The sequence below is a fragment of the Aethalodelphis obliquidens genome, unplaced genomic scaffold (assembly GCF_003676395.1).
Source record: "Aethalodelphis obliquidens isolate GAN/ISIS:26980383/991018 unplaced genomic scaffold, ASM367639v1 scaffold5, whole genome shotgun sequence".
Lineage (NCBI taxonomy): Eukaryota > Metazoa > Chordata > Mammalia > Artiodactyla > Delphinidae > Aethalodelphis > Aethalodelphis obliquidens.
Window position 1 is genome coordinate 31,669,270 of NW_020837949.1, and position 17,610 is coordinate 31,686,879.

General features: G+C 42.3%; 1 protein-coding gene and 1 pseudogene across 1 annotated transcript in view; both read left to right on the plus strand.

Moving 5' to 3' along the window:
* LOC113618178 (cortactin-binding protein 2) overlaps positions 1 to 17,610 on the plus strand; it is a 75,738-nt gene that overhangs the window by 42,789 nt on the left and 15,339 nt on the right. The window contains exons 9-12 of the mRNA XM_027102095.1: positions 7,564 to 7,650; positions 7,728 to 7,827; positions 16,038 to 16,190; positions 16,362 to 16,549. Of these exons, the coding sequence (XP_026957896.1) occupies positions 7,564 to 7,650; positions 7,728 to 7,827; positions 16,038 to 16,190; positions 16,362 to 16,549 (528 nt within the window). The remainder of the gene's footprint in view (positions 1 to 7,563; positions 7,651 to 7,727; positions 7,828 to 16,037; positions 16,191 to 16,361; positions 16,550 to 17,610) is intronic.
* LOC113618505 (hypoxanthine-guanine phosphoribosyltransferase pseudogene) lies at positions 4,801 to 6,695 on the plus strand (annotated as a pseudogene).

The window sequence follows — 17,610 nt, forward strand, 5'->3', positions numbered from 1 at the left end:
TGTGTTAATAAGTGAGGGCCTATCTTTATTTGAAGTTAGTAACCAAGTCTGATCTTGGCCTTTTTTTTTTTTTTTTTTTTTTTGCGGTACACGGGCCTCTCACTGTTGTGGCCTCTCCCGTTGCGGAGCACAGGTTCTGGATGCGCAGGCTCAGCGGCCATGGCTCACAGGCCCAGCCGCTCTGCGGCATGTGGGATCTTCCCGGAATGGGGCACAAACCCGTGTCCCATACATCGGCAGGCGGACTCCCAACCACTGTGCCATCAGGGAAGCCCTGATCTTGGCTTTTATGGTTTCACTAAGCTAATTTTTAAAAGCATATAGTATGGGTGTCCCTCTGTGTGTGAACTATAATTTCTCTTGAATGTCATTATTCTCTTACACCCATTCTATAAAGAGGGACCTCAGCAAATGCTTAAAACCCCTAACATGAAAGACTGGTTTTGTGTATCCCTAATGCTGGATGTGCCAATATTGTTTGGAGGGATTTTACATGAATAAATTGACAGTAACTGTATTGTATGTGGCTCTAAAGTCATATATAAATCAGTCCTTTAAAAATTAAGTTCCGAAAGAGGTTGGAATGAACATCTTAGCTATAAAGCATGTCCCTTTATTTTATAACCATTCCAATTTTATTAGCTTGGTAATGACCTTTTATTTTTCATTCTTTTTTAAGTTCAGCATCTCAGCACCACTTGGCCTAAAACTGTCTCAGGGTAGTAGAAACTTTTCCTCAGACTCTGGCAAGTGAAGGTCCAAACGAAAGTTGAAGTTTATTGCTTTAAAATAATGCCACAAGTCTGAAAACACATTGCGGGTGCTACATTGACCCTAGTGGAGACTATAGCTCCTCTGGTAAACTCCATTCTGCAGAAAAACACTGTGGAGGGAAAAAAATAAAGGGATGGATGGGATTTTGTGGAGGTCATTGTTTCCATTTAATCCAGAAGTCATTTGCCTCACAAAGCACTAATTGACATGTGATAAGAGCTTCCTGAATAGGCTGTGAAGACAAAAATAAAAGGGATTGGTACCAACTGTGATCAAAAAGCCCAGTGTCTGTTTCTTAATGAGCAAAAATGTCACACTGTAAGCTTGCACTTAGAAGATAATTCTGGTGACTACAACTCACATTTTAGAAGTTGAATTTCTTTTTCACAAAATAGATCTCCTTTCAACAGAATTCAAATATTTACCTCCTCCTACCCCCAAAAAATCTGTCTGCCTTCCTGTCTGTCTATCTATAATACCTACCTACCTGTCTATCTTTGGAGCCCTCTGCTGGAAGCATGGAGCACGTATATTCATTATACCTCAGATCTTGCTATTTGGAGAAATATGGTAGCACTAGAACAGATAAATATGTTTTCTTGGCATAGCTTTGCATGTTTGCACCAGTCTCAGAGCAAGAGGCTTCCATAATTAATTTTTTGTTCAGATCTTAAATGGTCACCAACACAACTGTATCATTTGATGAGGTAGAACAAAATACCATTAACAAAAAATTGATAATGACTGAAATGAGGAGAAACCTACTGATAGGATGCATGCATTAGAATGTCTGAATGATCGGGAAGTCTTTTACCTTGATTTACGTACTAAATTCATTTATTTATATTTTACCTTATTCCAGAAAGGATAATAGAGTGTGTGAACAGAAATGCTTATTGCTAGTGAATGGCCTTTCAGTGAAATTTTAAATGGAATGTTACCTGTCCCTGAGAACCAACAATCTGAGAAAAAATGAGGTTGGAATTGAAGACAGCTTATCTATGAGGTTGGGTCTCTTGCTGTTATATGATTTCAGAATCAATCTTAAGAAAATGTAGGCAGTTTGACACGATGGCTATAAAGAGCACTCGTGTTTTCAAAAGTGAGACAGTATTAAATAGCAGTGCTAGTTGAAAATCTCAGGGCTAGAATATTCAGTAAATCTTGAAAAGCTGTATCCTGTTCCACTGGTGTGAAACAGTCCATTCCTTGTGAGCGAATTTCTACACTGTAAGTCATAGCAGTTTGGGATTAATTTGGAGAGCTCAAGATTTCTGGTTTAAAATTGCACCTGGCAAGTACCTAACACACAATTTCCCACTAAAGTACGTTTTGTTGGTTTTTTTTTTGCGGTATGCGGGCCTCTCACGTTTGTGGCCTCTCCCGCCACGCAGCATAGGCTCCGAACACGCAGGCTCAGCGGCCATGGCTCACGGGCCCAGCCGCTCTGCGGCAGTGGGATCTTCCCGGACCGGGGCACGAACCTGTGTCCCCTGCATCAGCAGGCGGACTCCCAACCACTGCGCCACCAGGGAAGTCCTAAAGTACTTTTTAAAAGTGATAAAACTTCACAATAACAGAGAAGAATAGAACTGAGGTCTTCCTTTGTGAAGAATCTAGAAAAAAATTTCACTAACTTTAGGCGCAAGAGAGTGTTGGGTTTACTTTATTTGAGACCTACCTGAGATTTATTAGGAAACCACTTTTATCTTTCTCTTACCATCTTACTAATGATTCAAAAAAGCAAGATTTACAGCAGTTAGAAAATTGGGCATGTTTCCTTTACTGCCTCTGCTTTTTGCTGCACCATGATATTATCCTCCACCCCCTGTCAACACAGGTCCTTCCACAGCCATTCAGAGTTTGGATGCGAGAAATCCCTGAGCAGGAAGTCGGTGGGCTTTGGTGAGACACTGCTGCATCCAGGAAGTATATTATATCAGCACTCTTGGTGGGATGGGTACAAGAGCATCCTGCTTCCTGTACTGCAGTTCATCTCATGCATTTGTCCGCCAAGGTGGACAGCAGAAGTTCAGTCCACTGCAGCCAGTGCTGGATGCTGGAGTTTAACTAGAAATTATAGACACCAGCCCGCCATTTGTCCAGTGACCTAAGGCAGGAGTTCAGCTGGAAAATCAGCGGACAGCGAGTAAAATCAGTGATGGTCCACACATCCTGCTTCACTGCAGAATTCTTCCTGTGGTTTCACAGTATATGAATACCAATGGCAAGTTAACATTATACCTACGGAAGAATACTGCAGAACAGAACAGAGTTATCCTTCTGAAAACTCAGAAGAACACAGCTTAAAAATACAGAACAAAGGAGTTTGGAAAATTATGTTCATTCTCTAGAGAATGCAAGGGGATAGACTATGAAAGCAGGGCAAGAAAGCCATGATAGAGTGCAGGCTAAGATTAAAAGGAAGAAAGTTGGAAAGGAGATGGATGAAGCAAGGAACTATAAGAACAACTAAAAATGCAATGGCATCATTAAAATTGCCCTTGAGATCACAGAGAGCAAAAGTGAGATGGTAAATGAATGTTCCATTCAGGGCTATGAAAGACTAACGTGAGGAGTTCACTCCCAGAAGGCAGAAGAGAAGGACAGAGAGAGAGAAATGAAGAGATAAGGGGACAGGTGTCTTTACAGAGAACAGCAAGGGAACTTAAGCCTTGTAGTTGTTCCTTAGAATTAGAACTAGAAGAGGAGAAATTAACAAAAACATAATGGAAGAAAAATTTCCCAAGCCAAAAAAGTTTGTGCATATCAGAAGGATTTACCATATTGCATTTAAAATTGGGAGAAAGAGGCCCTAACTATATAAATCTGGGCAACTTTTTTTTTTTCTTTTGTGGTACGCGGGCCTCTCACTGTTGTGGCCTCTCCTGTTGCGGAGCACAGGCTCTGGACACGCAGGCTCAGCAGCCATGGCTCATGGGCCCAGCCGCTCCACAGCATGTGGGATTTTCCCGGACCGGGGCACGAAACCGTGTCCCCTGCATCGGCAGGCGGCCTCTCAACCACTGCGCCACCAGGGAAGCCCTGGGCAACATTTTTTAATGAAAAGTATAATCTGTGTATCCCCAAGCTTCCCCATCACATAGGTACAAATGAGAACATATTATGCTTTAACAATTCTTCTTTAATAATAACTTACCCCTGAAGTCTTATGGCTCTATGGCCTCACTGCCTAAGAAGCAGAACCTCAACTGAACTTTTTAGGTTACTATCTCTCCCATGTCTCTGGAAGAGGCCCTGTCCCAGTCTTGGTCCTGGCCGGCATCTCTACCATTGCTTGGCTCACAGATTCTCAGTACCACAGAAAACAGCCCAGGCCAGCCACTGCTGAGTTCATCCTGTGGCTTTAGGATCCTGATGTTCCTCAGGCAGCTACAGCCACTGTCCTGTGTCTTCCAGCCACGACTCTCCGTGTTGGTGCCCTACCCACAGTGTGAATCCAGCTCTTCCCTTTTTTATGGAAGACTTAGCAATGGTGGAGTAATATTTAAACTCAGAGAAAATCAGTTGTGGCTACCAGATAAATTGTCTTTCAGAGCCTAAAACCCAGTCCCAAGTGCAACATCAAGGGACCCCTTTAAGAATCACTTCCCTCCTTAGCTCATTTTCAGACACCCAGTGGTCAAGACTACTTTTCTTCCATTTTCTAGGAGTTCCTCTAAGTTTATGTCATGGTCTCCTGGGATGCCAAAGCTCAGGTCTTAAAGTCCCCAGGTAAGGAAGGAGTTCCCTCTTCCTTCCATGCTAAGGGCTTTCCCTCAAGCCTTCCTTTCATATCTCAGAATCTGCCTTTTCCTGTAAGGATCCAGGGGCGTAGTCACTGTCTTCGTAGAAGTCTACTCTGGCTATCCTCAAGGATGTGCCCTTCCCCTGTTATGTAAAAGGGACAAACTCATCAGAGCACAGCAGAGCAACAATAGCACAAAGATATACATGTTCTTACATTGTCCTACTACAAATTATAAAGAGAGAACAGACCCTGTTGTGTCTAACACTTCTCTAAGTATGGGTGGCTCAATCCTCACATATGAGCTTCGTCAACTCTACTGGTTAGTTAGGTGCTACGCCTACACAGGTGCTTTTCTGCAAGACCTTTCCAAGAAGAAAGCTTGTCCCCAGCATGTGGGCTGGGAGTGGGAACTCAGCCCTGGGATCATGACCTCCCCTCCACATTTTACTCCAAACGTCACGGCCCTTGACATACATAAAAGGTCATGGCTTTCTGTCCCAGCACCCACTACATCTCCACATGTTCTTAGGCGAGATATCCTCCACATGTTCTTAGGCGAGGATAAAGATGTGTTTTAGACCCTATAGGCTTCCAGGCAAGAGATATTCATTTTTACAAAGTAAAAGTATCAGTCATTCTCTACCTAGATTTCTGGAATTCAGTGCTTTGAAGAATGGGATCACATAGTTGATTCAAGAATTGAATACTCACGAAGATGTCTTTTATGCAAAAAGTCAACACAAAGGTATCCTCTGATATACAATAGCTGTAAGAAGATTACACCACTGTATCCTTAAAAATCAAATACAGGCGCCTGCGCTTTGAGCGGTGGCGAAGAGCGCTCGGGCGGGGCACTCTGCTTTCCTGGGCGGCCCCGCCTTCTGCTCGGCCCCGCTGGCTTCTCCCCATACTGCCCTCAGCCCGCAGCCCCAGCGTCGTGGTTAATGATGATGAGCCAGGTTATGACCTAGATGTATATGGTATACCTAATCGTTTATGCTGAGGATTTGGAAAAGGTGTTTATTCTTCATGGACTAATTATGGACAGGAACGAACGGCTGGCTCAAGATGTGATGAAGGAGATGGGAGGCCATCACATCGTGGCCCTCTGTGCTCAAGCGGGGCTATAAATTCTTTGCTGAGCTGCTGGATTACATCAAAGCACTGAAGAGAAATAGTGACAGATCTATACCTATGACTGTAGATTTTAGTAGACTGAAGAGCTACTGTAATGACCAGTCAACAGGTGACATAAAAGTAATTGGTGGAGATGATCTCTCAACTTTAACTGGAAAGAATGTCTTGATTGTTGAAGATATAATTGACACTGGCAGAACAGTGCAAACCTTGCTTTCCTTGGTCAAGCAGCGTAATCCAAAGATGCTCAAGGTTGCAAGCTTGCCTGTTAAAAGGACCTCTCAAAGTGTTGCATGTAGACCAGACTTTGTTGGATTTGAAATTCCAGACAGGTTTGTTGTAGGATATGCCCTTGACTATAATGACTACTTCAAGGATTTGAATCGTGTTTGTGTCATTAGCGAAACTGGAAAAGGAAAATACGAAGCCTACTAAGATGAGAGTTCAAGTTGAGTTTGGAAACATCTGGAGTCCCAGTGAATCACCAGGAAAATTATCAGATGTTCTAGTTCTGTGGCCAGCTGCTTAGTAGAGCTTGTTACATGTATCTTCTAAGAATTTCATCCGTTTTGTATTTTAGAAAGGTCAGTTGCTGCATTCCCGAGCTCTTCATTTGCACTATGAGCCTATAGACTATCAGTTCCCTTTGGGTGGATCGTTGTTTGACTTGTGAATGAAAAATCTCTTAAACCACACCACTATTGAATGACAATATTGAAATTGTATCTGTAAGAAACATTGAAAGAGAAGAATGTATTAGTTTTTTAATTGGTATTTTAATTTTTATATATTCAGGAAAGAACAGAAGTGATTGAATATTGTTAATTATACCACTGTGTATTTAGAAAAGAAGCAGTCAGTTTCATATCACTGACAGCATTTAGAGGTATCTTTATGTTGGATAAACCATATGTCCTGGAGTTATTTTAGTAGGTTTCAGTAGTATTAACTGTATTTTCCCGCTTGTTCAGATTATTTCTGGCGAACCTTTGTCAACAGTTCCTTTTAAATACAGGTCAATAAGTTCTAAAAACCTGCCACTTTTTGAAGTCTTCAGTGTAAAAATCCTTAAAATAAAGGCTGTCTCTTTAAAAGAAAAAAACCAAATACACACGCATCAACTATGCAGAGGAAAAAGCTGGAAGGAAACATAAAAATATTTACAGTGGTTGCTTCAGTGATTTCTGTTCTGCTTCTTTATTTTTCTTTGTATTTTCCAAAATTTCCTGAAAAACAATCATTGCTATTTTAACCTCTGAAAAGTAAAATATGCATTGGGAAAATTCAAACTAAAGAGCATCTGTAAGGGATAATAAAGAAAAAAAATTATGGAACATCTGCAAGGGACAAAAACATGCTAGGAATTGTGTTCCCAGCTAATATACTAAACCTCAGTGTAGAAAATGGAGGGAGAAGAAGTATGCTCTTTAAAAAAATGCCATCTCTTGCTATAAATATGTAAGTACTATATAAAAGGTAAAATACTATATAAATAATATGTTTGCCAGTGTTTCACATTAAAATGAAAGACTTCACATGCCCAGTGAATGAAGCTAATCCCTAAAATAATTTTTTTTTTTTTTTTTGCGGTACGCGGGCCTCTCACTGTTGTGGCCTCTCCCGTTGCGGAGCACAGGCTCCGGATGCGCAGGCTCAGCAGCTATGGCTCACGGGCCCAGCCGCTCCACGTCATGTGGGATCTTCCCGGACCGGGGCATGAACCCATGTCCCCTGCATTGGCAGGCGGACTCTCAACCACTGCGCCACCAGGGAAGCCCTAAAATAATATTTTTAATCTTTTGAAAGGCTGGTGACAATCAGAAAGGAAATTCTACACTTGTGTACCCCTTTTTTCTCTTCATAGCATTTTTACCTAAGGTTTCTTCTTGTTTTGTTCATAGGTCGAGCAATATCATAATGTCATTTTCCACGGCCCAGAAGGAAGCTTGCAAGACTACATAGCCCATCAGCTTGCACTCTGCATGAAGGTATGGATCACTCACGTACCCTCTCCTTTTCTTTGAAAACACAAAAGCGTATAGAACTAATCACTCTCTTATCACAGCACAGACAAATGGCTGCAGGATTCCCCTGCGAAATAGTGAGAGCTGAAGTGGATACTGGTTTCTCCAAGGACCAGCTAGTAGATCTGTTCATCAGTAGCGGTAAGACCATCTCCACAAACTGAATTGTGATAACCGAAAGGCATGCCCTTCAAGTAAGCCTTTATATGGAAATAAATGTTGTTGCTTGGGGATCAATTTAAGGTGGCTTTTCAGTTATGGAGCAGCTGCGGGATGAAAACTGGGAACCCGGGTGAGCACTTGCAAAAAATTATTTTCATGTACATACCATTGCATCTATTGCACATCCTATATTTTTCTTCTTTTGTTTATAAATTATCTGTTGGGAGCTTACTACATAACTGGCACTAGAGGATACCAGGGGAGGGGGTGGTGGGAGCAGTCTGCCTTAGCAGAACTAAGCATTGCGTTATTGGTGCAGTTTAGAATTGCACGGTGATAATAAGGGGATAGGTTTTTAATAAATGTTATTATTATTCATAAATTCTCTGCAACGAAAGCACCCCTATTGCTGCACCTGGGGTGCACTTCTTTCTCCACGTCATTCTTAGTATGCCATTGGCTGGCACTTTGCTGAACACATGACACGCATGAATTCACTCATTTAATCTCCACAACAGCCCTATGCAAGTTGGTATTATCTCCATTTCAAAGGTGAGGAAAACAGGCGTAGAGAGTTTCAGTAACTTACCACCACTACATAGTGGCAGAACCGTGATTAAACATGTTTATTAATAAAAGTTTTCATAAATTTTCTATCTTAGGCTCCAGAGCGTAACACCCCAAGCTTCAGCACAGGTGGAGTTAGTGTAACTCTGCACAGTATATAGCATGACTAGTGAAGTAAAACTGAAATGGACTAACCTCTGGTCTCCAGAGGCTCAAAACCACAGGGACCCTGGGGAGCGGGTGAAGGAGGGAGCTGTGAGCTGGGTGAAGGGTGAGTTGAAATGTGAATTCAGGTCTCTTTTTTAGGGAGAGGGGTGATTCTTATCTTTGGAGCTGTGATCAAGGGAGATACCTTGTGGCTGGGACAGCTGGTGACCAGGTTGAGGAAGAAGGAAATTACCAGGAGTTCCTAAGTCAAGAAATAAAATTAAGAGGCAGGTTTAGAGGGGAACTGAGGACTCCACAAGCCTAGAAGCACATTTTGAGGACAAGAAAATCCCACCAGCATCTGAATGTTGTTCTAGTGCTCAGGTCAGTCTTTGGTCAGAAACCAGTGAGAGTAAGCTACAGAGAAAAGCTGTTTTCTCTGATGATGATACTAACAATAGCTAATGTCTATTAAGCTTTGACTCTGTAAACACCCTGATGTATAAACACTTGAGACAAGAGGTTAAGTACGCTGCAGTGAGGACGCAGCACAGTAGGACTCAAACTAGGCATTCCGGCTTCTCAGCTGGACCCGAGTCACTGCCCACCGCTGCTCCTCAAAAACTCACCTGCCCCAATTTTTTTTTCTCCCCTTAGTTTTATAACAGAAGCCCCCTATGGTTTTCAGCATTCAGTCTTGCTTCATTTCAGAGTAAGAAGTTAAAATATTGTGCTCTCACCCTATCAGAGTAGATAGCAATTAGACTGAATGCTGCTCTAAACTTAGAGAGCTAGAAAAAGAAAAATCTGAGAGCAGTGAATTAGGTCAAGAAGGATGCGAAGGTGACCAACTCAGCATTTCTAAATCCTTGGGGAGCATCTTCTTAGAAAGAACTCTTCTTCCTAATTTCTCAGTTTGGTGAGTCTCTTGGCACCCCACAGTTGGAACTCAGGTCCCCCTGGCAGAATTGAAAACCTAAATGCCCACGGGTGCCAAAAAGCCACATTAAGGGGTGAAGCGGGCTGGTTGGGGCTGGAGGGGAGGGGAAGCCTGTCTCCATCGCCACGAGGGCAGCAGCTCCCAGCTGCGAGCAGCTGAGTGTAGACTCAGTGACGTGAGGTCTTGTGACTTGGAAGAAGCCAGACATCCTGGTTCTTAAGTGAAAATTTGGGAGGTTTTTCTTTCAATGTTTTCAAGTGTCTTAATTTTTAAGCCATGTTAGGACCGTCTAGAACCCCCAGGTCCTCTGAGTCATGGACCCCTCACTCCTGTCCCACAGCCAGTCCATGGTCATGTCCTTCCAGATGGATCTCAGTGTGCCTTTATGCCTCCTTTTACTATATTTTATCTACTTTCCTGTAAGTGGCTGCTCCTTCTACCTCTTGTGCTCCTTCACAGACCACCAGACACCTGATTAAAAGCGCTCTGTGATTCTTGACTCCCACATGCCCCAGTCACCCACTGAACTACGTCAGTCCCATTCAGGGTCTTCCATTCTAGGACACTGATCCACTTAATTTGCTTATCGGACCCTTTTTAATTTAATTTAATTTTTTGAGATATAATTGAGATACAACATAGAGTAAGTTCAAGGTATACAATTCGTTGATTTTTTTTTTTTTTTTTTTTGCGGTACACGGGCCTCTCACTGTTGTGGCCTCTCCCGTTGCGGAGCACAGGCTCCGGACATGCAGGCTCAGCGGCCATGGCTCATGGGCCCAGCCGCTCCGCGATATGTGGGATCTTCCCGGACCGGGGCACGAACCCGTGTCCCCTGCATCGGCAGGCGGACTCTCAACCACTGCGCCACCAGGGAAGCCCCAATTTGTTGATTTGATACACTTTTATATTGCAAAGTGGTTACCACGGTAGCATTAGCTAACATCTCCATCACGTCACATAATTACCATTCCTTTCTTACAGTGAGAACATTTAATATTTACTCTTAGCAACTTTCAAGTATACAACAGATACAGTATTAACCCCTGAAACTTATTCCACTTACAGCTGAAAGTTTGTACCCTGTGACTGACATCTCATTTCCCTCACCCTCCAGCCCCTGACAACCACCATTCTACTCTTGTTTCATCAGTTTGGCCTTTTTAGATTCTACGTACAAGTGATATCATGCAGTATTTGTCCTTCTCTGTCTGACTTATCTCACTTAACATAATGTCCTCAAGGTCCAACCATGTTGTTGCAAGTGGCAGGATTTCCTTTCTTCTCATGGCTGAATGACATTACATTGTATATGTATGCCACATTTTCTTTATCCATTCATCTCTTGATGGATAGTTAGATTGTTTCCGTATTTTGCTCTTGTGAATTATGTTGCAGTGCACACAGGTGTGTGGATAATCTCTTCAAGATCCTGATTTCATTTGCTTGAGATATATACCCAGAAGTGGGATTGCTGGATCATATGGTAGTTCTATTTTTTGTTTTCTTGAGGACCCTCCGTACTGTTTTTCTATTCCCACCAACAATGTGAAAGGGTTCCCTTTTCTTCACATCCCCACTAACATTTGTTAACTCTTATTGATGATAGCCATTCTAACAGTTATGAAGTGATATTTCGTTGTGGTTTTGATTTACATTTCCCTGATCGTTAGTGACGTTGAACCTGTTTTCCTGTACCTATTGGTCATTTGTATATCTTCTTTGGAATATCTGACCCTTTTTAAAAATAGGTATCTAAGCTCCAGCAGAATACAGTATTTCTTCCTCACATGTCCTTTGCTTTCCCACTGTCCATGTCTTTGTTTATGCTGCAGCATTCATCTAGAATTACTCTAAAATTTCATCTAGAATAAGCACACAAACTGCCCCCCACACACACACACCCATAACTACTGCATGGCAGGTACTGTGTAAAGTACTGTGTGGTACAGGCCTGGTTAAAATAGACATGGAAGCCCCTGTTTAAATACTCTGAGGACACCCCCAAATGAAGGCTTGTCGGAGCCCTCCAGGTATGCCAGCTACCTCTGGTGAACTGCAGTAGGCTTTGTTTACCCCTGTGCCCCACCTAACTGTAGTTCAAGGCGGTGAGGGTATTATTTGGGCTTTTGTGTTGGCCCACACACATGTTACGAGCTCCTTGAAGGCTAGTAATGTAGCTTATTCTTCCATTCCACCTTGTACACTGATTGCCAATAATTACTTGTTGAATGAGTGCATGAACCTGATACAAGAAGTAGCATACGCAGAGAAAAAGGGAATGTTAATCATATTTAGTTGTCAGCAAGTGGAAGAACTTGCTAACAGTGGAGGTAGAGAGAAGTAAGATTAGAGAGTGCAGAAGTTGTTGAGACAGTAGTTGATGATAGGGCATAAAAATAGAGTGAATTGGATTTGAAAAAAGGAAGTTTTCAAATGACAGACTGAGGCCAAAAAGTCTCCACTCTACTCTCTTATGTAAGAAATAGTGTAGCATCTCCAAATACTAAAGGATTTTTATTCTGTATTGGGCTTAGTAATTTATATGTATGAAATCCCTCTTTCTTTTTTTTAATAACAAAAGTAAGATATAAACACAAGATTCACCTGCTGAGGCCTTGAGTGCAGTTATCCAAGTTAGCACCTGGAGCTTATCATAGATCCCTCATTTGGCTTATTCCCCACGTCTGGTCAGTCCTGAGTTCTTTTGAATCTGCTTCCTATATCTCATCTCCACCTCCTGCTCTCCAGTCCCCCTACCACCTATCATTTCTTGCTCAAGGGCCTGTGGAGGCCTCATCACTAACCCTTCTTATTTCCTCTGCTTTCGCTCCTTCCACAAGCCCTCTGCAGGTTTCCAGAGGGCTCACCCTAGAATAAAAAACTGCTCATGACAATTTCCTGCTGTTATACTCCAGTGGCTCCAGAATAAGCGCTGAAGGTCTCTGAATGTTATGTCAAGAGCGTTACCGTCTGGCTTTGGATCTTCCCCTTGCTGCTGTCCGTCCTCATCTTCTAAAACTCCATCCACTGTCACCATCATTTTCATAGCAGTAGGCCCCACTGCTGCTGACTGGTGGCCAATGAGGAGATCATGGAGAACGGAGAACGTACACTTTGAGTAGATGGGGACACCAGAAGCTTCTGAGCAGTGCCAGGGAATCACAAGTGAGCCAGAGGGAAGGACCGGTGGTGTGGTGTCACTTCCTTTGTAGTGCAGAAAGCCCCTAGCAGGGAATTTTCTTTGGTCAAAGGGTGATGGAAAAGGACAGAATGTAGAGAAGGCTGAGATCTGGATCAGAGAAAAGGAGCTTCTAGGCTGTTCCACTTAAGCTTTTAGAATAATTAGAGGACAGGGATTATGTATCAGCTACTGTCTTGCGTTTTTTTTTTTACGAAGAAAGTAAACTGATCAAATCATATGACTCCCAGGTGAGGAATATACTGATTCATAAGGTGTTCTAAACTTATTTCTGGTTTCTAACTTTATTTTCTTAAAAAAAAAAAAAAGTTTAAACTACTTCCATTCAGCTGGAGGATAGAACGTTGAACTTTCATCTTCCAATGGGCATAGCACATACATTACCTTATATGTTCCTCTCTACGACTCTGTAGAAGAAAGCCAGTGAAGAGACACAGAGAATGAATAAAAGACGTGTATGAGTGAAAAAATACAAGAAGGAAGAGTAGCAGATTTGTTTTTAAATAATTAGCTTTAAGAATCTAAAACTTGGGGCTTCCCTGGTGGCGCAGTGGTTGAGAGTCTGCCTGCCGATGCAGGGGACGTGGGTTCGTGCCCCGATCTGGGAAGATCCCACATGCCGTGGAGCGGCTGGGCCCGTGAGCCATGGCCGCTGAGCCTGCGCGTCCGGAACCTGTGCTCCGCAACGGGAGAGGCCACAACAGTAAGAGGCCTGCGTAACGCAAAAAAAAAAAAAAAAAAAGAAAAAAAAAGAATCTAAAACTTATATGGAGACTAAAATGGTGCCAGTGAAGAAAAGAATGTAGAACAGAAGATCAGTTCAGAAAGAATGGCGTAGCCCTTATACAAGCAGTGGGTATTTTGTGTTTATTTTAAAATAACATCTTCCTTCTCATACTGACTTTTGTGAGAGACCATCACATCACATGACTCCATTATTTGGTAAGGAGGGTCTGAACGTGTATTAGAATTGGGTCATATTTCTCCTCAGTATAAGGTATTGAGTTAGGTTAGCAAGACAGATACATTTTAAAATTACATGTGACAGTGGTAGTAAAAAAAAAAAAAAAAATTAAACACTAGATTGGTATTTTAAAATAATACTTAGGATTCCTGAGAGAACTTTCTACTTCAGAAGTAATAAAGATAGAATTACTGTAATCATATGTAATTGAAGGCTACATAAATGAGTTTCTTCCTTGGACCCTGCGTTACCGGAGGCTCTTTGGAGGTCCATCCCTTGCTTCTCATCTGGACTCAGAGCATCATCCCTGCAGAGCCTTGTTTTAAGTGGACAGTGTAAAAGATGGGCTGCTTCCATCTCCAAAGAGGAGATTATGGACTTGGGGTCACCTTAGATGTAAAGGAGTTTGGATTTAACTATAAATGTGATATGTTAATTATTTTTAAGCTAATGAGTCTTGCTCTAGAACTAGCTATCCAGAACTTTTAATACAAGGGTATGAAAACTGGACTATAGCCCTGAGCCTAGCCAAGTGAGTGTCTGATTAACATTACTGACCTCTGGAGAGGGGCAGAGCTGACATACCTATAAAGTTGGAAGCAGGGGAAAAAAAGGGTAGATTAGTTTCAGAAATAGGGCTTTGAATTAGCATGGGGCAAAGGGAATCCAAATGGCTGACTTTCCAACAATAGGCCGAAAGGAATCTCTAGCTATAACATGGGGTGAGTGGCCATCTTATGTCTCCATGAACCCTGATCAGAGGCTGAATAATCCTTCAAACCCAAAGGTGTAATGAGTTTCTGTTTCTATGGTTGGTTAATATTTTAGAATTGAAACCATGTTAAATAACTTGAACTAGACATGCTATTTCACAACTAAAATGAAATTTACATTTGGACCAACTTGCTTTAGGTTGTTGAACTTAAGTGGTCAGATGGAGAAGCAGATGTTACTGAAAAAATTGAACATATGAGGCCATCAGCGTTGAAGACAAAGCTTTTCACCAAAAAACCCAGTCTGTTTGACCCTGATTGGTACCTCAGAGGAGACCAAGATGAACAAAGATGAGGTGGAAACCCAACCCAACTGTTATGAACAGCACCCCACACCCCTTTTGTCTAGGGCACAAGCTGTCCATTAAATGTGGGGTTAATTAAGTCACTGACAATACAGTCCTTGCTTGTGGACTCAGGAGAATGAGTTTGTGTCTTTCCAAGAGACATCCTGCAGTCCTATAAACTCGTTTATTTCCAGCCTGAATCCTCCCTTGCTGCCTCCATCCTTTTGTCCCAGCCCCTGCTGGACATCTCAAGAGCAATGCCTCACTCATCACTCAGGCCTGAAACATAACCCATCACCACCTCCCCTGCCTCAAGCGTTTTCCTGCTCATGTGCCCTCTGTCTCCATTCACTGCATGGCCTCTTCTCCGGTGGGAACTTGTGAGTTGTCTCTGCTATTCCCTCTCCGCCCCTCTCTCAAGACATCAGCCACTGAGCTTTGCTCACTTCATCTCAGACTATCCTTTTGTTCTGTGCCTTGGCCCTGGATGAGGCTCCTGTTACCTCTTGTCCTCACCTCAGCAGTAAGAGCCTGTAGGAGGGACCTAGGAAGGACCTGCTGGTCTCTGAGTTCCTGTCTCCGTAATTTTATGAATATTTTATATATGTGTAATTTAAAGATCATTTAAGGATTTTAACATTTTGTATTCTGAAATATCCATCTATAAAATACATACTGCCTATTTTTACAGATCAGTGAATAATTTAAAATAAAATTGTCATTTAACCACTGACCAGGTCACAAAATAGAACATTCTCAGCTTCCAGAATGGGCCCATGTGCCCCACCCCTGTTCACAAGGGGTGGGGCACATGGAGGTAACCACTAGTCTGTCTTCTGTGATAATCATTTCTTTCCTTTTTAAAAATAGTTTTACTATCTATGAATCCCTAAATTATAAGGTTAGTGTTGCCCCTGTTTGAACTTCAAATGATGGCATCATATTGTGTGTAGCCTTTTGTGATTTGTTTCTTAATATATCGTTTGTGACAAGTCTTCATGCGGTTGCTTGTAGCTGTGATTTGTTCACTTTCATATCCGTTGTATGAATATACTCCTATCTAGTCTGTTGTTGGTAGAGATTCGAGTTGATTCCATTTGGAATCTGTTGTGGAACTAATGTTGGATCATTGTGTCTGTGTATCTTCAACTGTATTCAGTAATGCCAAACTGTTTTCCAGAATCCTGTACTCTCCCAGCAATGTCAGAGCATTCCCATTGTGTCACGTCTTTGCTAACACTTAAATCTTTGCCAGTTTTTATAGGTTTTTGTAAAATCTTTAATCACTGAATTTCCTTTTTGACCACAGCATGTCTGATCCCAGTGAAACAATCTCCTGCTAACAAGAAAATCATCATCATCTTAGAGAATTTGGAAAAATCTTCATTGTCTGAGTTACTGGGGGACTTTCTGGGACCTCTGGAAAATCGCAGCACTGAAAGCCCCTGTACTTTCCAAAAAGGTAAAGATGGTAGAGAGACCATGCTGAGAAGCAGGCTGCTTTGAGATCCTTCTAATCTTTCTGTTTCCCAGAGCACATGTTATGCTTCATGGTTGTCTTTCTTTCACTTATTTGAACTTGTCCCCTACTGTGGCTTGCTGAGGTTGGACTGTTGCTTTTGGTTTGTTTCAGGAAACAGAACGTCCGAATGTTATTACTTTCATGAGAACTGCTTTTTGTTGGGAACCATTGCCAAGGCCTGTCTCCAGGGCTCCGACTTGCTGGTGCAGCAGCATTTCCGCTGGGTACAGCTGCGGTGGGATGGCGAGCCCATGCAGGGGCTGCTGCAGAGGTTCCTAAGGAGGAAAGTCGTGAATAAGGTAACAAACCACAGGCACAGCCTATTGCTGGGAGAGGGGCCTTTAGTGTCAGGTGACCCAGGCTTGAGCTGTACCACTTACTGTGTGGCTTCCAGCGAGTAAAATTTGGGGATATGCAAGGGTTAAATAGGATAATGCATGTAAAACCCATAGCAGTTTCTGGACTATATTAAGTATTTTAAAAAATAGGTTTTATTTTTTTTATTAACTATTCTCGAGGAGTCTCTCCAAGTTCTAAACGCTGTGGGAAACAAGATTAGAAAATTAATCACTCTTCTTAAGGAAAAGCTACTGCTTCCTTGGAGCCTTCATTATCCATCCCTCAAGCTAGTTTTAATATTTGTTACAGTGCGCTATTAAAAAGTCACATGAAGAAAATTAGAAATCTCTATCTGTTGACACATTTTCAAGAATAATAATCACCTTTAGTGATTTTTCAGAATAATAAAATATTCTGTATTCTATCAAGATAACAAAATTAATTCAGTGCTGACCAACTCGAGTATATCACTATTTAATATTCATAAGTTGGGCCAGTAGCTGAGTGTCTGGGTGGACTTGAAATAAAAGAGCTCGATTTAGCAAGATTTTATCACTTAATCCTGCACAGTTGGGCCACACTTGGAGGACAGGATCTTCATTGTATCAGCACAGGATTTTAAGCTGTAGGTAACACAACACCCCACTGCTAGCTGCTTCACACACACAGAAGGCTTTTTTCCCTTACATAACCAGATGCCTTGCAGTAGGTGTTGATGATGTCCATTCACACCTCTGTGATGTCAGGTCCCAGGTCTGGGTGAGTCTCTTGACCTCCCTTCAGGATTGCAGGACTTTGGGCATCACGCCCTCACACAAACTTGTTCATAGGCAGGAAGCAGGATGCTGTGCAGAGAGGGAACTTCGGCTTCCTTTGTCTCCTCATTATCAGGGGGAAGGAATCTTTTTCTGAAACTCCCAGAAAGAAGATTTCCCCTGAATGGTTTCATTCACCAGACTGGTTTCATGCACACCTCTCCGCCAGAGACCTTGGCTAGAACTACCTTCCCAAGGCCAAAGCT